The sequence below is a fragment of the Arachis duranensis genome, chromosome 4 (assembly GCF_000817695.3).
Source record: "Arachis duranensis cultivar V14167 chromosome 4, aradu.V14167.gnm2.J7QH, whole genome shotgun sequence".
NCBI lineage: Eukaryota > Viridiplantae > Streptophyta > Magnoliopsida > Fabales > Fabaceae > Arachis > Arachis duranensis.
In genome coordinates this window covers 119,759,888-119,777,029 of record NC_029775.3, presented here as the reverse complement: position 1 = coordinate 119,777,029, position 17,142 = coordinate 119,759,888, and the positions used below count along the sequence as shown (strand labels likewise).

The 17,142-nt window shown below is 28.4% G+C and overlaps 1 protein-coding gene across 1 annotated transcript; it reads left to right on the top strand.

The window, feature by feature from the left end:
* The first annotated feature begins 8,635 nt into the window (after window positions 1-8,635).
* Window positions 8,636-12,218, top strand: LOC107486441 (probably inactive leucine-rich repeat receptor-like protein kinase At3g28040). The gene is made up of 2 exons (XM_016106979.3): window positions 8,636-10,362; window positions 10,471-12,218. The coding sequence occupies exons 1-2, from the start codon at window positions 8,822-8,824 to the stop codon at window positions 11,951-11,953; spliced, it is 3,024 nt and encodes a 1,007-aa protein (XP_015962465.1). The 5' UTR covers window positions 8,636-8,821; the 3' UTR covers window positions 11,954-12,218.
* Window positions 12,219-17,142: the final 4,924 nt, after the last annotated feature.

Here is a 17,142-nt window from a genome sequence, read left to right as displayed (position 1 = left end):
CAATACCACAGAAAAAAAAAACAACCATATTAACATCTCATAAAAATTTTTTATTATACTATTATAAACAAATTTAATTATGCGTCTCTTATAAATTCAACTATTTTACTATAACATATTTGATTATTTTGATAGCTAATTATTTAGTTAAAAAATACGTGAATCAATTTATAAAAATATAGATAAATATACCGATTTCTAGTGTACAAAAATTATTTTTGTATTTGTTAACTATTCCTTATCAGATAGTGTAGATAAAATTTTATGATTGATGTGTTTTTGCTTTTTATTGCTTGTTTTATTTGAGTTTCAGAAATTTATATCCTGTACTCCACTATGCTTTAATTGGATTCAGGACCAAAGAAGAGCTCAAAGTGACACTCAGATCTTTTCTTTTTTGGTGCATAAAGTTGTAACGTTTAAAAAGTTATGTCCCATGTATATATCTAGTAGGGAGTATGAAGAACTTTTATCTTGAATCATATATATGATTTAGTTTTTATGTTTTGCTTCTCTAATTTGTCACAAATGTTCAATCATATAATTTTATTTTTTGATTGTCAGTATCAAATGAACTACTATTTTCTAATTTCGCGAAAATTCACCTTTCAATTTACAAGAAATTGACCATACATTGATACATATAATACTATTCCTAAAACTTTAAGCAGAAACATGATATTTAAATAATTTAAGAAAGTACTATTTGTATCGGGTCCCATATATATGGCCATATGTATGATTTGATCATTCATATACTTATATATGTATGTATTACTATACACCAACTAAAATAATTAAAAAAATTAAATTCATATAGATAACCACTCTTTGAGTTTGAGGTGCCTAGAAATACTTAAAAAATTGAATTTTTTTTTGAAATAAGAAGATCAACACAGTAAGGTGGAGCATTTAGAAAGTCCAGAGTTACAATACAAACACTAAACAAAAAAATTGAAATGATCTCGGACATTGCCATCAACAACTAGACTGAACAAAGCCAACCCACTCTTTGTAGCTCCTAATCGACTTGATAATAACTTCCACAACGCATATTTCTTTGATTCTTGAAAATCGTGGCATTCCTTTCCAACCACGTATTTCAAATAATAGCAAAAAAACCAATCAGCCACCTGTTACGTTTGACTTTTTTCACAGGAGCTCCTGTCCAACTTTCAAATTGAAAAATTTTTTTTAATTGTCTACGGTATTTCCTAACCCGACAGGTTAAGGACTAATCCGTCGCGGATCTGAGCTTCATTTAAGGGTCTGCCACTAATCAATGGGTTGCTGCATGTACAAGATAGAATTCGAACCTCCAACACTTACTTAAGCGGACGAGTGAGTTGACCAATCGACTAATTCAAGTTGGTTTAAAAATTTTCTTTATCAACACTTATCCTAATTAATTAAGAAAAGCAAGGTATTCAAGTTCTTAATACTTATTATAGTCCAAGATATCATTAATTAAATCGAAATTTAAGCACAAGAAGAGAAACAGTCAAAGTACATAACATTAACTATTTAACTTGCACCTAAACATAGGGGACATCAATAAAAATAACGATTTTTTATATTAATTACATAACTGATCATCTAAATAAATAGATATTCACTGTATAAAATATTTTATATTATCAGTATATCAAAATTAAACTCTTACAATTATTAACAATAAAATGGAAAAAGAAAATAGGGAGAAAGAAACAAAGCTAAGGCAATGGAGTGGAGAGAGTAGGGACCCAAGGGAAACCCGTGACGCATGATTGTTGATATTGATGGGTATGGCGGTGCCCATCACGCGCAACCCTACTTAATTGCATTGGTCCCATATATGGCAAAGACAAAAAATACATTAATACATGGCTCTCCCAATATTATAACCATCAAATCCTTGCTCTTCCACGTTCACAATTCACATTTCCATATTTATTCACTTCTTCCTCTCTTCTTTGTTTTCTTTGAACCACTTTGATGAATCATGATCGTCACGGATTCTATTGGTTCACTTTTAGGAGCATCATCATATGATTAATTAATATATATCACATCAACAAGCTAAGGTAGTTAGGGCATGCAATGAATTAAGATATTATAAGTTTCTAATGTATCTCACAATATGAATATATGATAAATATAAGTTGGAGTTCTTTCTTGCTACTATCATGAAATTAAATTACTCTTTTTGAAAATTTAATTTTTTGAATTTATCTAAAATTTGCATATACTTTTTTTTTATACTGAAATTTTTTAAGCATTAACAAAAATCAAATTCTAAATTTTTTATTATTAAAATTCTAATATTATGTTATAAAATTATTTTTTTTTTCAAAAGGTTAAGTGAATGAGAAGAGACATGCTTGAATAGTTAAATATTTAACAACGACTATATACGTGTAAAAACATTTTGATAAGCTAAATGATTTATGACTTTTTTTATATAAATTAAACTCATTAAATTATATATATGTAAAGGGTTATTGCCATTAATAAAGAAATTAAAGATAATTCGAGTCCGGATGAAATCAGTATGTATCTTTTTCTTAAAGTCAATGAGTTATAGTTCAAATAGTATAGTCTTTCCATACTCACTTAAGAAGTCGCTGATTCTAGTTTTCCTATTTTTGGTTAAAAAAAAAGGAAATTAAAGATAATTTCAAATTCGTTTACTACAACCATTCCTCTTGGTTAATTATTTCTAACAAGTACACTATAAAATTGTGGGAATAATTGAAGTCATAAAAACAAAAAAAGAAACACCTCCATGACCATGAACCAAATAGATAATTATTAGTTTTAAACTTTGCAAGGAATAATTGTTCTTGAACATGACATGTAGAGAATTATTGAAGGCAATGCATGCAAAAAGGTTTACACTAAACAGTTCTATAGGATGGTCGGTGGGCTCCAATTCCTGAATCAATAATTCCTCTTTAATTTCATACTCAATTCAAAATTGGAAGATTCAGTTTGTTTCACATTGGAAACTAGTTAAATTAAATTTAGCTGATCAAAGTGCAACTTAATTATCATCAAGAGTTACTTGATTTAAGATTCCTAATAAATAATAATCATTACTTCATCAGTTTCACTACAAATTAAACATATGTATCTGAGTAAGTGTGGATTCAAATAAAGAAGATAAAAGGGAACTGTTTACATAACAATTAATCACTTAATTAATTACATGTTTGAGTTTCCGTACACACACATATAAATATGAGTTTAACTAGGGTTAAGTAGTTAAAATCAATAATTTTTAATTTTTTTATTTTAAATTCTAAATTTTAAGTCAAACTTTAAATTCTCTAAAGTGAAGGTTAAAAATAATTTTATAATAAAAAATAATTATATTAACTAGGGATAAGTATTGTTTTGGTCCCTCACGTTAAGAGTCGAAATTGAACCCGTCCATGATCTAATTTTTGATTTAGAATCATCTTCCACCTCCCCCTCCTCCTCCCCTTTCCCGGTCTCCCCTTGTTTTATTTTTCTTAATTTTATAATTTTTATTAAAGTAAGGGTAGTTTAGGAATAAAATTAAAAATTTTATTAAAAATGACGATTTTAATACGAAAAAAAATGTTAAAGACGATTCTAAATCGAAAATTAGATCAGGGACGAATTCGATTCCGACCCTCAACGTGAGGAACTAAAATAATACTTATCCCTATTAACTAATTAAAATTTGGTAATATTATATAGTTATAGCTTAGGTTAAATATTTGAACTTTTCATTATACTTTGCCACAAACCCTATATATATTTGTAAACAAAGAAATAGTAAAACTATTTCCTACTAGAGTGAAATATAATAAGTTTAATAACGCAAATAAAAGGTTCAATTTGCTAATAGGATCCCTTATGTGAGATAATAATATATTGCAATTGTAATTTATTGCAAGTGGATGGTAAACATACATTGGCTTTTTCTAATTAGTCAATACCCTAATAAGTAATAACCCTTTCAAAACGGCAATAATAATATGGTTTTTGTCACCTATTGCTATAGGCCTATAAACTAAGAAGCTAAGGTAATGATATGATGCATTTTGATTGATGAACATAAACATCGATATCATTAAGAGTTTAATAGTTCTTCTTATCTATATTATATTATCTTCTATATAAATTCAATCTTTTTTTTATTTATTATTATTATGACAACTTGTCTTTAGCTAAGTAAATTCCTTTACTAAGACTTTCACTGCCTTAGAATATTATTTTTGAAAGTATTGTTTCTCGAAATGTTGTTTATGTAGTGATGAGACAAATACATAATCAATACTTAGTAGAGTTAAGCTCCAATTTGGTTTCTATTATGAGCAAGTTGCACTAATTTAGTAATTAATTTTTTAATTATTATAATTTAGTCTTTTAAATTTAAAAAAGTATATCAATATAGTTTTTCGTATATTTTCGTCACTAAAATTCAATGGTATTAGTGACATACCTCAAACCTTGATTAAGGGACGAATTTATGTGTAGAGGTGTGACGACAATTATTTCATTGAACTTTCAAAAAACTAATAACAAGTATATATGTGTAGAGAATTACCTCATTACAATAATTTATTTACCCCGCACTTCAAAAAAAATTATGTGTAAGAAATATTTATATTATTAAATATTAATACAATAATAAAAATTATTGTATTATATAAATTCAAAACAAATATTAATAATAACTAATAATAATCTAATTGATTAATTGCCTAAAATTAAAGCTTCTAATTATTTAATTACCTAGAGTTAAACTCAACTTTTTAAATATAAATGAGATTATTAGTATTTAATATTTTTTTATAATATATATCATTTATTTAATTTTTATTGTTTTGTTTAATTTAATTTTGTTTATACATACATATAATATTGTTTTCGTTAAAAAAAATTATTATAATATTATAAAATATCAACTTTGCAATTAAATATCAAAAAATTATTTGATATTTGTTTAATAGAAAAAAATATATTATTTTGTCTATACCTACATATAAAGATAACTATGATTGTTTAATTTGAATTTTTATTTTTTCATAATTTTTTTTGTCTCTTTCGCATAACTTTAAAAAAAATTCAAACATCAAAATTAAAAATAGTTAAAATTCTAAATTAGTTCATTCGAGTTATATTCCTTATAAATTTTTTAGTATTGAGTTATAATTTTTTTGTATCATATAAAAAATAATCAATATAAATGTAATTTGACGGATATTAAATGCTTGAATAAGCACAAGTATTAATAATAAATGTATTACTCATGCAATATTACCGAAATATTGAAATGAGAAAAATATTTTTAAATTAAATTACTATACTTTTAGATGTATTAATATTAATATATATTTTTTATTATTTTATTATATTATTTTGCCTCCACTTCTAAAATTTTTTGGATCCGTCACTGAGCCTTGTCGTCATACGCATTTTGGCGCTAAAAGGTATTAATAAACGGCACTTAAAGGTTTGAACAATTTTGTCATAACCAAATTCCTTATCATACCTCTTAAACGACGTTATTTAATATCTTCTTTAGCGCCAAAATACATATGATGTCGTTTTAATATGTCTATGTGTCAAAGTTTGAGCCACATCTCTACTAGCATTGAATTTCGGTGATAGAAAATATACAAAAAATTACATTAATGTACTTTTTTTAAATTTGAAAAATTAAATTGTAACAATTAAAAAATCAAGAACTAAATCAATACAACTCATTAATTTTAAAAACCAAAGTAAAACTTAACTCATATTCGGTGACCACAAATTCAAGCAAATATAGATTTTAATATATATATGTGTGCAATGCCTATGAATATGACCGTTGGATATATTTATATAGCTGAAGTTTATATTTATTTAATTTGATCTATGGATCGATCGGATCATTATATTTAAATTTATATTTAAGTCTTTCTAAGTTTTTTCAGTCGCTAATCACTTAACTAATTGTCTTCTATCTAATAACTACCAAACTAACGGGATGCTTTATTGATCTTATACAACTAAAATATGAACTTAGGGTATGTTGATTATTATTGAAAGCTAAGGTTTATTTTTCTATTACATTATAAATAAAATAAAAGTATAAAATATCGTTTTTGTTTTTAATGTTTAGGATAAATCATATTTGTATCCTTAAAGTTTAAATCGTCTTATTTGTATTTTTAATATTTATAAAAATGATTTAATGTTATCTTGTCATTAATTATACTAACGAATTAGATTATATTTTTTTAATTATTCTCATTTGAATATATTTATTTTCAATTAGATTTTATTTGGATGTGTTTGATTTTATTAATATTATACTCTCTATTTATGTTCAGGTTTAATTATATTATATCTTTAAAAAAATAAATTATGTAAATATTATAAAAATTAACTTTAACTTTTAATGAGCTATTATTTAAAGTGAATTATTAGTTTTGTTTTAGATATTTATATTTTAATTTTAAGCAGAAATTTTTAAAATTTCAACTAAAACTCATAATGTATAATGAAAAATAATATTAAATTATTTTTATAAACATTAAAAATACAAATAAAACGAATTAACATTAAAAACATAAATAAAATTTATTTTAAATATTGAGCACAAAAATAATATTTTATTTTAAAATAAATCTACCGTTATTTTTTTAAACGAATGAGATAAGATATTGATGATATAGTAGAATCAAGATTCCCTTTTAGCAGACAGGAGGACAAGTAGATTTTATTTCAATTAAAAGCATCATAGAAAAATAAAAGCACATGACTTTATGGTTTGGAATTATATGCTCTAATTATTTATGTGCAATCTCAGAAGAGAGAAAGAGAACCTTGCCAGCGCATATTTATTGTTAACCAAGCTGAAGTAGTAGCACCAAAATCAATGTACCATAAAAAATAATTGGCTCATGAATAAAAATACAGTTACTCATTTGAACCATCATCGTACAAGTACAAAAGTCCTCACAAGATAAACAGTAAATATAACTATAGGATATGCACACAAAATTATTCTTCAAACAAACATTAAAACAAAAAATAGAGCATCTCAACGTACACTCATGCACACACTAGCTATTCTTATTTCAATAGTGATAATTTTTTATTTTTTATCTACAATCCTATATATACACATAATTAATAACTCGCTAACTAACTATTTACTAGTTACTATATTATTAGGTTTGTAACATGTTAAAATTTTTAATTTGTTATTTTTTTTCTCTCTCTAAAATCGTATTTGATATCTCAATTCTTAAAAAATTTTAATCGAACATTTTAATTTTTCATAAATTTTAATTATTAAATCAATCTGTATTAGACAAAATCAATACTCATGCTAAAATTAAATATATCAATTTCTATCATTATTTAATAATAACTTAATCGTCTTTAAGAAATTTTAAAATTATTAATTCAATTTATTCAAGTAAAATTTGTTGAGATTAAATTATTTGATTAAAAAAATTTATGAAACTATTATAGATATCATGCTCATCTAATTTAGTTCGAATGCCTCTTGACATGCTACCATGTGTTGAAAACGTACTGTGATCATGACACGTGTCATTTAAATATATTTTGTAATTACTTTGAATATTTTGTATAATTTAACAAAATATTTCATTAATTTTAATATTTTTGTCATCATAAAAATTTAGTTACAAAATCTAATATAACATAGGAATCTAATTAAAAAGAAAAAAAATTTAATTAAAAATTTGATAAAATTATAAAAACTAACAAAATAATTAAACCAAATAATTAATACGGTACAATTCAAAATCCACAAACCATTTTTAAAATAGAAGAAATTTTGAGAGCTAATATTGTAATATTATAACTAATATTTAACATAAAAAAAATCACTCAAAATTCTTAAAAATAAAAGTATCCAAAATTTAATTAAAAAAATTACAAATTAAACTCAACAAAAGTTTATTTTTAATGAGCTTCATAATAGATTTGTTTAATAAAAGTTTTATTTTTTAATCAAAGATAAAGATATTCGAACCCACAATTTTTAAGGTGAGTACGGAAAAACTATGTCATTTGAACTATAACTCATTGACTTAGTTTGCTAATATTACTCTTTAGAATATCAAAAACTAAAAAAAATGATACTTACAAAGCTGAGGTAAAAGCAAAATGAAGTTTCCTAATGGTTGAAAAACAATGGTTGTGAAAGAGAAGGAACGTGTAGGGTGTAGGAAGAGGGTGTAGGATACGACAAAGCCTCCTCGTTTGGCAGAAAGACAAAAGGGCCATGAGATGAGATGAGCCTTGTATGTTGTAATGTGGTGGCACATTTTGTCAGTAGCTACTACCCATCTTTGTTGGTCCTAAATTGTTTCCTCACACTCACGGACTTCACTAATCAAACACTTCCTTATATTACATTACATACCAATTATTCACCCTTTAACTACCTTTCTTTTCTTTGACCAATTTGGATTGGTCGAGTTGCTCACTCGTCCACTTAAGCAGGTGTTAGGAATTTGAATTCTGTTTTATACATACAACAATTTAGTAGCCATAAAATTCAGATCTGCAACAAATTAATTCTAATCCTGTTGGACTGATGGATACCATGGACAAAAAAATAATAATAAACTACCTTTTTTTAATCTCTTTTAATTTCTCTCACACCATTTTTGTAAAATCATATCATCACATTATTCCTCTATCTTCTCGTGAACACTTCCCTTTGTAACATCCTTTTCATTCATCTAGCTATATACTAAGTTTTAATATCATACCATATATTATCATAAATAAACCATGATGCTGTAGCTATAAGCTAAACTACCAAAGAACAAGAATAATGGCAAGTTTTCAGTTTCTGAGTTTGCTGATTGTTGTTTCAGTTTTGAGTTTTTGCTATGGAGACAGCAATGACATGAATAATGTTCAGCTGAATGATGATGTTCTTGGCCTAATTGTGTTCAAATCAGACCTCCATGACCCTTCTTCATCTCTTGCTTCATGGAATGAAGATGATTCAAGTGCTTGTTCATGGAACCGGGTTCAGTGCAATCCAGCAACAGGAAGAGTCACTGAGATCAATCTTGATGGGTTGGGATTATCTGGAAGAATTGGAAGAGGCCTTGAGAAGTTGCAGCATCTAATGGTATTGTCTCTTTCTCATAACAATTTCAATGGTAGCATTACTCCTTCACTTACACTTTCCAGCACCATTCAGAGTCTAAATCTAAGTCACAATGGCTTCTCTGGTCAAATACCAACTTCATTTCTTAATATGAGTTCAATTAGGTCTCTTGATCTTTCTCACAACTCATTCTCAGGACAAATCCCTCAAAGTTTCTTTGACAGTTGCAATTCCCTTCACTACTTTTCTGTGTCCAATAACATGTTTGAAGGACAAATTCCTAGCACAATCTCTAGATGTTCTTCATTGAATAGCATTGATCTTTCGAATAACCGTTTCTCCGGTTATGTTGATTTTGCTGCTGTTTGGTCATTGACTAGGCTTAGGCAATTGGATCTTTCAAGCAATGCCTTATCAGGTTCTTTGCCTAATGGAATTTCTTCAATTCATAACTTGAAAGAGATCTTGTTAAGGAAAAACCAGTTTTCTGGTCCACTGCCTAATGATATTGGACTCTGTCTTCATTTGAATAAGCTTGATTTGAGTGATAATCAGTTCAATGGAGTGTTACCAGAGTCATTGAACAGGCTTAAATCTCTGAGCTATTTAAGTACATCGAAGAATATTTTCGCCGGCGAGTTTCCTCAATGGATTGGTACCATGACTAGTCTTGAACACTTGGATCTTTCCAACAATCAGTTCATGGGAACTATTCCGGATTCCATTGGAGAATTGAGATCATTGGCATATCTGAGTGTTGCGAATAACAAACTCGAAGGGAACATTCCGGCTTCATTAGTTTCTTGCACAGAGTTATCAGTGATCAAGCTTAGAGGGAATGGTTTCAATGGAAGCATACCAGAGGGCTTGTTTGGCCTTGGATTGGAGGAAATAGATTTTTCTCATAATCATTTAACAGGTCCAATCCCAGCAGGGTCAAGCAGGCTATTGGAAAGTCTCATCAAATTGGATCTCTCAGAGAATAATCTTCAGGGGAATATCCCTGCTGAAATGGGGCTACTTTCAAAGCTTAGATACTTGAATTTGTCTTGGAATGATCTTCATTCTCATATGCCTCCAGAGTTTGGTCTGCTTCAGAATCTAACAGTCTTGGATCTTCGAAACAGCGCCTTGATCGGCTCAGTTCCATCCGATATATGTGATTCGGGTAACTTGGCTGTTCTTCAACTTGATGGAAATTCATTGGAGGGGTCTATTCCAGAGCAGATTGGAAATTGTTCATCTCTTTACATGCTGTATGCTTCCTGTTTCTCAACCTCTATTATCATTTCTTAATCATGTTTATGTCACAACTTATTCAAACTTTTTTTAAAGATACTAATTCTTCTCTATCTTTTATGCAGGAGTTTGTGTCACAATAATTTAAGTGGTTCAATCCCAAAGTCCATGTCAAGGCTAAGCAAGCTCAAGATTCTGAGATTGGAGTTCAATGAACTGAGTGGAGAGATACCAATGGAGCTTGGAATGCTCCAAAACCTTCTTGCTGTGAACATATCATACAACAAGCTCACAGGTAGGCTTCCAACAGGAAGCATATTTCATAACTTGGACAAGAGTTCCTTGGAAGGAAACTATGGTCTTTGTTCACCATTGCTGACAGGTCCATGTATGATGAATGTACCAAAGCCACTAGTTCTTGATCCAAATGCATACAACAACCAAATAGGCTCTCCTAGGCAAAGAAATGAATCATCTATGGCTACTGGCCTAAGTCATCACCACAGATTCCTTAGTGTTTCGGCCATTGTCGCGATTGCAGCCTCATTTGTGATCATATTAGGAGTTATTGCTATTAGCCTACTCAATGTTTCTGTAAGAAGAAGGTTAAAATTTGTGGACAATGCCTTGGAAAGCATGTGTTCGAGTTCTTCAAGATCCGGAAGTCCAGCCACAGGGAAGCTAATTCTGCTTGATTCACAGTCCGGCTCGCCGGATTGGATCAGCAATCCGGAATCCTTGCTCAACAAGGCATCAGAGATTGGTGAAGGAGTGTTTGGAACAGTGTACAAAGTTCCATTGGGATCACATGGAAGAATTGTTGCAATCAAGAAACTCATAACCTCAAACATAATCCAATATCCTGAAGATTTCGACAGAGAAGTTAGGATCCTTGGAAAAGCAAGGCATCCAAATTTGATTGCATTGAAAGGTTACTATTGGACACCTCAAATTCAGCTTCTAGTAACTGAGTATGCATCAAATGGTAGCCTCCAATCCAAGCTTCATGAGAGAATCTCTTCAATTCCTCCACTTTCTTGGGCTAATAGGTTCAAGATCTTGCTTGGAACAGCAAAGGGTCTTGCACATTTGCACCACTCATTCCGGCCACCCATAATTCACTACAACATAAAGCCAAGCAACATCCTTCTTGACGAAAACTTCAATCCGAAGATATCGGATTTCGGGTTGGCAAGGCTTCTAACAAAGCTTGACAAGCATGTTATGAGCAACAGGTTCCAGAGTGCATTAGGCTATGTTGCACCAGAGTTAGCATGCCAGAGCTTAAGGGTGAATGAGAAGTGTGATGTGTATGGTTTTGGAGTGATGATTCTTGAGCTTGTGACAGGTAGAAGGCCAGTGGAGTATGGTGAGGACAATGTGCTAATACTCAATGATCATGTTAGAGTTCTTCTTGAGCAAGGGAATGTGTTGGAGTGTGTTGATCCATGCATGAATGAGTATCCAGAAGATGAAGTTTTGCCAGTTTTAAAGCTTGCAATGGTTTGCACTTCTCAGATACCTTCTAGCAGGCCTTCTATGGCAGAAGTTGTTCAAATTCTTCAAGTCATTAAGACTCCAGTTCCTCAAAGGATGGAAGTTTTCTGACAAAGTGAGAAATTCTTCAAGTCATTAAGGCATTCGAATTAGGGAACAAGATATATATGTTTGTCTATGTTTAACTATCTTCAAGTACAGAAAAGCTTTCTTGTTGTTAAGCTTTCTTCTCTCTTTTTCTTTCCCTTCATTTTCTGTATTGCTATTTAACTTTGATGAAGAATTTGGTTTGTTTAGACTGTTCATTCAAGTATAAGGTGCTTTTTCCATGCATATGGAATCACTATTGTATAAAATCTGCAATTCTTATCTCTCATTTTCTGTTCTACTTTGTTTCTATTGGCAGTGAGAAAATAGTTAGTTGTTATCTGAACTTTTATCTTATATTAAGCTAAAAAAATTAGCCATGCACATTATAAATAGAGGTTTTAAATATATACATAGGAAAGCATAAATCAATTAATCATAGGCATGGAATATGGCTACACAAGATTCCATTATTGTTGTTGTTGTTGTTCTATAATTAGAAAGTGAATATGATTGAATGAGATATCTCAATCATCAAAGTAAGGACACACAAAAAAAAGACAAAGGTAAAAGGTTAAAAGCCTTTCTGGTTTGGTATAAGGATTCCTTTTTCTTTCTCATCCAAATTAAAGGGGTACTTACTTTGACCCGACCAAAGAAGAGTTATTTTAAAAAATAAGTTTCTTGCTTAAATTTATTATCATTCATCAATGCGGATGATGCTCAACTACCATTACTGTTTTCCAAATGCAATTATCTGTTTGTAGTTATTCACTTTATAAATAATCAGAACTGTTTATTGTTTGTAGTTATTCAAAGAGTGGACTTTCTTGTAACTTTGTAAAGTAGAGGAAAATAAAAACTTATACCCCTATGATAATATTACTATTATCACTACTGCTTTCTCTTTTTGTGAGAGTACATAAAGAGTACATAATATATAAAGTGTAATAACTCACCGATTTTTCGGTTGAATCGGTTGGTCTGATCTAATTCTACTAACAATGTCTCTGGTCCATTTTTTTTATGATCGATAGCAGTTGCTACAGGAACACTAAGTTGAGTGATTCACCTTTTCAACTATAATATTATTTTTAACTAACTGAGACAAATAATAACACAGTTGATTTGCACAAGATAAAAAACAATTGACCCAATTTGAAATTCTAATCCCAATAACCATAAAAAATAACTAGAGTTACTATGCGGCTTCTTTAACAAATTATGATTAAAAATAAAAAGCAATTGATAAAAAAATTAAATTCAAAAACAGGAACATGAATTAATTTCTATCTACTTTAACTGCTTCAAAAGAAAAAACAAGAAAGAAACAAAGAAAGAAAGACTTACAAACGAATCGATCAACAAGATTATCAAGCAAAAACTTGGAAGCTCTAGAGCCATCAAATCTGTTACCTAGATTATTTTTTTATCAATAATAGACTTATCATTGTAATTATTTTTTTGTGAGAGTACATAACTCAACAAATATTTTTTAAGGGGATTTTTTATTCTCTTCAACAACGAGAAGAACATTTTTTTTAATAATTTTATATTATTGTATGAAAACATAGTATTTTTTTTAACCAAAGATAAGGAGACTCGAAACTGCGACTTATTAAGTGAATATGGAGAGATTATGCCATAATAAATTCTTCTAAATGAAAAATCCTCTTAAAAAATATTTGTTGAGTTATTACACCTTATATATTATGTACTCTTTATGTACTTTTACAAAAAAATAATTACAATAATAAACCTATTATTGATAAAGAAATAATCTAGATAACAAAATTCATCGTAGATTCCAATGATCAATGCATGAGATGATATTTCAATCTGACTTTGAAGTATGGCATCTTCGTTGGGCCTTACCACTGCCCAAGATACTATTCCAATGCCTCAACTCTCTGCTACACAGTTTTGGATCATGATCATCGACTAATTCATCTTTCTCATGAGAAGCTTGCTCAGAAGCTCCCTTGTTCCGTAAACAGCCAAGTATTTTCAACGTAAAGATAAGAACAGAGAAAGGGAGGTAGAAGAAGAGAGAGAATGAAGGATTTTTTGTTAGTGATTATAGTTTCATATTCAACAACAGCGTGGAGTAGTTACAACAAGTGCAGCAAGTCTTTAACAGAAAGCTTCTACACTCTTTTAATCTCTAACGGCCTTTTCAGCTTTAGATACTTTGCTTCAGCATGTTATCTGAACTTTTATCTTATATTAAGCTAAAAAAATTAGCCATGCACATTATAAATAGAGGTTATAAATATATACATAGGAAAGCATAAATCAATTAATCATAGGCATGGAATATGGCTACACAAGATTCCATCATTGTTGTTGTTGTTGTTCTATAATTAGAAAGTGAATATGATGGAATGAGATATCTCATTCATCAAAGTAAGGACACACACAAAAAAAGACAAAGGTAAAAGGTTAAAAGCCTTTCTGGCTTGGTATTTTTCAAGGATTCCTTTTTCTTTCTCATCCAAATTAAAGGGGTACTTACTTTGACCCGACCAAAGAAAAGTTATTTTTCTAATTTTTTTTATTAAGAATTTTCCATAGATGAGTCTAAACATACTTTAGATTAAGGCTTGGTAAAATTTTTATTTTTTAGAATTAGTTTGTAAAAATTAGCTTTTAAAAGATGACTTTTTAAAAAGTGTTGTATTTATGTTTGATAAATTAAATTAAAATTTATTTTCAATAAACAAAAGTAACAGCAATTAATAAATAGCTTTTAAAATTAAAAAATATGACATAAATTTAAACGTTAAATTTAAAAATTAGTTAATATATGAGGTTATATTAGATTTTTAAATTTTAAAAAGTACAAATCAATTTTAAAAAGCTCAACCTCATATGATTTCAAAAGTATTCTGATCTTTTAAAAACTATAAACACAATTATATACTTTTCACCAACTTTAAAATGATGAATATTAAGAGATATACAAATTAAAATTTTGAAAAAGATTTTGGCTACTTAATAAAAAAATTGCAATTGATTTTTTTTGTACGAATTATTTTATGTTTTATCAATGAATTTCTCCTTATTTTGTTTGTATAAAAAATCATTTTCTTTTTCATTTAATATAGATTAAAAAGAATAATAAAAATAACAAATCAAATGAAATTAGAAATTAGACTTATTTTAGTATGATTTATTTATAGCCTTAACATGAGAATTAAAACCTCATTAGAATTGAGATCAGTGCTATTTTTTTATACCAAAATATGAAATAGAATTCCAATTCTTAAAAAAAAATTATTCTAAGGGTTAATCAATGTAAAATACATTAATAATGGTAGGAAATAAAAAAAAATTTACATAAACATTAAAAAATATCAATTTATATCACACACATTTAAAGAATGGAAATAACATTAATATATGCAAATATATAAATAGAATGCAAATAAATAAAAAAATAATTTTTTATAATAAATTAATGGTATAAAATAAAATATAATTGACAAGACATAATATTTATATGACATGATTGTTGAAATAATAAATAGAAATAACATTACTTCATTATAAAAAAATTATAATATAATTTTTTCACTATATTTTTTTAATTTTTAACTTCAATAAAATTGTTTAAAATAATATTTGTCAATAGAATCATCTTTATTTTAAAAAATAAGTCACATAATTTGAGCAAATATACGAAATTGTAAAATAAAATAAATAAAGTTAATAACTAAAAGAAGAATAAAAATAAAAACAAAAAAAGTGTTTGAAAATTCTATAATTATTAATTTTATAATAGTAATCACTCTTTTATTTAATAAAAATAAAAAATAAAAATCTTCGACCCGGTGGACCGCCCCGCCCCGCCAAAATCCATCAATTTAGTGGTGCGGGTTAGCGGATTTTTTTAATTTGACGGACTCCAAATCTTAGCCCGACCAACTTTTTTTTGGCGATTTAGCGGATCGACCAGACAGATTCAACCCGTTTTACCACCCCTAATTATATACTGTGCGAAAATCCCATATCCCTTTAGTTTTTCATTAGGCTTCTTGAACCAAAGGTCTTGCTATTCCCTATGTCATGAAAAAAGGTTTGGTTTTTAAAAAATATTTTTAATTTTCTTTAATTGATCAAAATTAAGAAAAAAAAAGCGTTGCCGTCCTTTTACTACTGCGTACAATGACAGCACCTTCATCATTAATTAAGCATTTCCAAAATTCTTGGGATGCAAGGTTTACAAATCGATCATGATCAATGTCCTGACCCTGAACATTTCTAACAACAATGTTAGGTATGGCACTCAGGACATTCTGCGTAATTGGTCTAAAAAATTCGTATTTCTCTTAGAATTTAGCAGGAGTAACAATGATATTCCTATTCAGGTAACTAACCTCTATAGTTTTGTATAGTTATATAACAAAAAAAATTAAAATATTAGTTAACCATAAAAATAACGAGTCAATGATTACTATCTATACTTTTTATTATGTTTAGACTATCATTCACAGCACCATGGTTATAAATGTATGAAATCAGAACGGTAAGGTTTACCTATGTAAAAGTTTGATTTTTGATAAAAAAAAAACTTTCCCATATCATGATATGTTTACTACTGCTTCTGCTATTAGATGTAATTATGATTCAAATTCTATTTCTCTTCTTATTGGTGTTGTATCAAATAATCTACTTGTTGATCGAAAAATATTTTCGATAAAAGTGAATTGATTCGAAATAGTGTGTGGTCTTTCGAGAAAATATACGCATGAATATGAGATTGGAAGTAAAGTTTTGTTAATCGAGTATGCCTGATCGAATAGGAGATTCAATTCGAGAAATTGAATAAGGTCTTCCATGAGCTGGTCGAATAGTCATAAAAGTGGGAGAGTTAGTGACTTCTATTACACGAAGAAATTATAGGGAATATCTACAATCACCCGGCTGAAACGGTTACTAAGAGGGATTGCATTTCAAATTTGTAATTTCGTATTTAATTGTAATTAATTGTAAATTAATTGTCAGTTATGTAAGATTAGTCTATAAATACTAAGAAGTGTTGGACTTTAACTCAGAAAACACTCAAGCACACTCATATCTCTAGAGAATTCATGAGTCTGCAATCGAGTTACTTTTCTGTAGGGTTCCTTCTACCTTCTTTATTCTTTCAATTTACTTTTCCGTAAAATTTAACATTTCAAGTAACTTTATTTTCCAAGTATTTTTTATTT

Coding starts and splice junctions, on each gene's coding strand:
- LOC107486441 (XM_016106979.3), top strand. CDS start 8,822: ATGGCAAGTTTTCAGTTTCTGAGTTTGCTGATTGTTGTTTCAGTTTTG. Junction 10,363..10,470: donor TGTTCATCTCTTTACATGCT/GTATGCTTCCTG, acceptor TCTTTTATGCAG/GAGTTTGTGTCACAATAATT.